General features: G+C 45.5%; 1 protein-coding gene across 1 annotated transcript in view; it reads right to left on the minus strand.

Annotated features, from left to right (window-relative positions):
• Window positions 1-3,442, minus strand: part of LOC308427452 (uncharacterized protein) — a gene marked incomplete at both ends in the record, with an annotated part of 13,612 nt that extends 10,170 nt beyond the window's left edge. The window contains 3 exons of the mRNA XM_080925572.1: window positions 1-180; window positions 1,455-1,654; window positions 3,358-3,442. The exon at window positions 1-180 is cut by the window's left edge and continues 113 nt beyond it. Coding sequence (XP_080781698.1) covers window positions 1-180; window positions 1,455-1,654; window positions 3,358-3,442 — 465 coding nt within the window. The remainder of the gene's footprint in view (window positions 181-1,454; window positions 1,655-3,357) is intronic.
• Window positions 3,443-4,259: the final 817 nt, after the last annotated feature.

The raw sequence follows: 4,259 nt of genomic DNA on the forward strand, positions 1-4,259 counted from the left end.
TGTGGTCCCTGCTGCCTCCAGGAGGTCATCTTTGATATCAATACCAACTGATACTTCACCACCCAGGAGTAGCATTAATAGCGTTTTTCTTTCTGTGACTAGATTCTGGCTGTTGAGAATAATGGGACCCAACAGCCCTTCCTGGGCTAGGATGTCTTGGTTGGGGACAAGTGTTGACAACTATTGGTTAAGGAGGTTTCTTAGTTATCTTCAGAGTGGCTTCCTAGTAACTGTAATAAACTAAAAGAAGCAGCCCCATCATCCACTGCAGTTCCCCTGTGGACAGGACATTCAGCTAGTACTTCCTCAGTGAGACCAGGGCGGTCAGAGACACCAAGCCTTGATCCAAGATGGAGGTTACAGATCTCTCCAGATGGAGCTCATTTGAGAGCACACTGTACCTCACACCTCTTACACATTCCGTCTCTTCCTCCCACAGCTGTGAGCCTGTCCACACCCCCTGATATCTAGAACAAGGGAGATCATGAACTATAACTTTATTTTTATCGATGTTTCCCATCATCGATAGACTCTGTTACCTAGAGAAGCAAGGCTAGGTCATGTGACATGAAGCTTGCCAACTCCACCCCTGAAAATCTGTAAGGTAGAAAACACTTTTGTCTTATGGATGTGGAGAAATGGCCCTCTCTCCCTTTGAGGCATCATTATGGATGCTTATGGCCAAAATAATGAACTCTCTCTGACATTTTCTTCCACATCAGGGCCTTTTCATGGCTGCCTATGGTGTTGAGCCTGTAGCTCTCCTTACAAAACTCATCCAAAGGTAGATTCCTGGCAGCACCTCTTAATGAACCTGCTTTTATTTCTAATATAAGGATGACTTTGCTTCAGACTTGACATAGCCATTATTAACCTACAGTCAGAGGAATCGGAGACAAAAGATACTCTAACCCTAAACTAATTATGACTGTGGAGTGGCCGTTAGTCCAGACTGGTGATGGCCATTGGATAAACTAAAACCCAGGTAGACTACTTACTTACTAATCCTGTTCCAGACTGACTAAGTTCCCAGATCACCCAGCTTCAAACTAACCATCCATTTGACTTTCCTTCGAAACCATTAGATAACCTAAAGCCACAGTGGACATTTATTGTCCCTGTTCAAATCTTCCAGAAGATTGATCCAGCACCATCTCCACCACAGCAATCAGAATAACCTGTTATCAGTCCAACCATTTGTTAAAACTGCTCGTATTTATCCACATCACCAGATGACTCAGTCCAAAGCTATTTGTTGACCTGGCTTCAGATTGACCTGAGCCAACAGGTAACACAGCCCCGGACTGACCAAAACTACCACCTCAAACCTGGAAACACATCCTAAATGTAAAGCTCATGACACCTGCCAGCAAAGGGCTGGGCTCTCTTGAGCACCTGTGGCCATGGTGACCATGACTGTTGACACTCTTTTGACCCTGCTGCCTGAAGGATACTTGGCTGGTAATACCACTTGTTCCCAGGTCTCCTGGAATATTCATCTGAGGTTGATCAAGTTTACTCATGATGTCTGGGTTGATCTCGGGTGAAGGAACAGTCATAGAATCTGGAATTTCCCCCAGATTAATGTATTCACCTTTATTGCCATTCAGCAATCCTGTATCCAATCCTGTATTCCCAGCTTCACTTTTGATGCCTGCCGAGACAAAAACATATGGCTGAATAATGGCACAAGCTCCCATTGGGGACAGAAAAATAGGCGTTCTATGCAGGACCAGCTGTGGCCAAACCTTGGAACCAGGTTTCTTGTAAAAGAAAAAACAAGGTTCAGTCTTGCACATGAGCTCATGAGACAATGAAAGGCCAGATATGTGCAAAACACACTGGGTCATCTCTGATGGAACAGAGGTGTATAAAGAGAAGATAAATCTCTGACAAACAGAATAAAGCCACAAGAGGGAGAAACTGTTTTGGTTGCTCACAGATTTCCAGATCTTAATTTACACACACACACACACACACACACACACACACACACACACACACACACACACTTTTTTACTCTTTTATTTCAGTGATAGTGATGAATCCCAGGGCTTTGTAAAAGCAACTACTCTTTTCTATTAACCAAGCTACACCCCCTACTACTTCTACACCCTAAAGGGGATTTCTGAACTTTGAGATGTATAGGATAGCTCTTCTTCCCCTTTATCAACATATTCCTTTTGGCAGTTGAAGTTTCTGTCTCTGACATCAAAATTACACCTAAGGCAAAAATCTGCCCCAGGAATGTGATTTCAAATGAAGACTCTTCAGAGATAAATGTGGGCCAGGCTATAGACCTGGAAGGTAGGAGTTATCTACAAAAGATTGGTCATCACACTGGGAGCTGTATGTCTGTGCTGTGTGTTCCCCAAGCAGATGCTTACGCTCTTACCTGCGTTCTTAGACACTTAGGGAACTGTTTTTGCTAGAAAGCACTGATGACTCCCTGATCCCATAGACTAAACGCCTGGCACCGGGTCTTTGACTTCAGCTCAAACTCCTGCTTCCTACCTCCTGGACATGTCAATTGTACACCCACCTAACTTAGCTCTTTCCCTTGCAGGGCTGAAAGTTCAGGGATAAGCCTTTGCTTTTAACCTGCAGACATCTTGGATTCCAAGAAGAGCCACCCTCAAAAGACAGACCCCCTGCAGATGAGGACTACTGTCTGTGAGTGGGGGCACACCCCACAGCAGAAGTGATGACTGTGAGAACCAGATGAATCTCCTCAATTGATGGCACCACTACCAACCTCAGAGCATCCTTTGGAACCAGGATGGAGAACCAAGTAGACCACACCTTGATTCTGAGTCTGCATCAAGCAGAACACGTGTCCTTCATCCCAAGTCTTGCTCTATTGAACTGAAAATGTCAGAGTCCTAAAGATGAGCTTGGGGGGGGGCACCAGTTTCTCTTTGAGATTCTTTCAGTTAAATCTCCTCCCTCTGCTTTGCTCACCATTGTTCTCGTCTTTAATTGGCTTATTTGGCAGGTGGCTGAGCCTACAATATTGGGGCTGCCAGAGCTCAGGTTTTTGCTCTTTGGGACAAAGTTTCATGATACTGAGACCATTAGAAATTGAAGGCTAGAAAGATCTACCTGGGAAGTGGATGTAAAAAATGGAAATTTATGTTGAGATAATAATGGGAAGAGAGTGATTTACTATATCTAGATGCCAAGATGCGCCCCCAGATGGAACACCATGTGTCTGGGGGAGGGCACAGTGCCTCCAAAAGCACCCAGAGATACTGGCAAATCTCATTATTCTGGTGGGTCAGAAACACTAAGAGGTGTCAGTTTGTATCTTTCGGAGTTCCCTTGGATGGAGCTCCCAAGAAGGATGAAGCAGCTCACCTGATTCCTGAATGGAGTCTCCCAATAAAGCATGGCTTCTGCCAAGCAGGCAGCCAAGGACGAGGAATGTCCACAAGAGTCTCATGGTCACTGCAAGCTCCTGCGGAGACAACGATTGGTAGATGGAGTAGCGGTAATCCATGACCCCAGAGTCCTAGTGTCTTATACGAAGCTCACAATCGTTTTCTATGTGCGTTAGCCAAGCCTCAGTTCTCCCATCTGTAAAAGCAGCCACTTCCTATGTTTTTCATTTGGACGATCTTGGCAAAGGGTGTGGTGGGGGGAACCCTCTAGGCAGTGAGCTCCTCTGCTTGAGTAGTTAAAACTGGGAGGTTGTGTGTATGTGGGTCCCTTCAAGTTTGTTGTATGATAATTAATATGGTAAATCCTTTTAAAACAGAATTCAGGGAAGAAATGAAGTATGGGGATGTAAAATGGGTTGCCCAAGACCACACAGCTGGTGACAGAGAAAAATCCAGTGCCTGGCAGGCTGAGCCCCGACCCCAACTGAGTTATAACAGGGGAGCTGGCAGAAGTGGCTGGTCACAGAAGCTACCCTGTAGTGAGGGCATCCCCTGCTCTAGTTCCCATGCCAAATGCCTTTGATTCACTTTTTAGCAGAATCAATCCTTCTAACAACCCTAAAACGAAATGAGCTGGCAAGAGTTCCTCTGTAGCTAATGGTAGAGCTGGGGACACAAAGATGTTATTATGTGAATTCACTCTTAGCTATTTGAGCCAGAGGTGGTGGGCTGGGTTTTCAGACCTTCCCAGAGACAGTCATGTGGTAGCCTTTTCCTGTATGTGCTTACAGAATCTCCCACACTCCTCCCATCAAGAGGTTGGGGGCTACGTTTCCTACCCCCAAATCTAGATGGGTGAGGGTCGGAGCCCACATAAAT

Source organism: Micromys minutus, assembly GCF_963924665.1.
Source record: "Micromys minutus genome assembly, chromosome: 11".
In the NCBI taxonomy this organism is placed as follows: domain Eukaryota; kingdom Metazoa; phylum Chordata; class Mammalia; order Rodentia; family Muridae; genus Micromys; species Micromys minutus.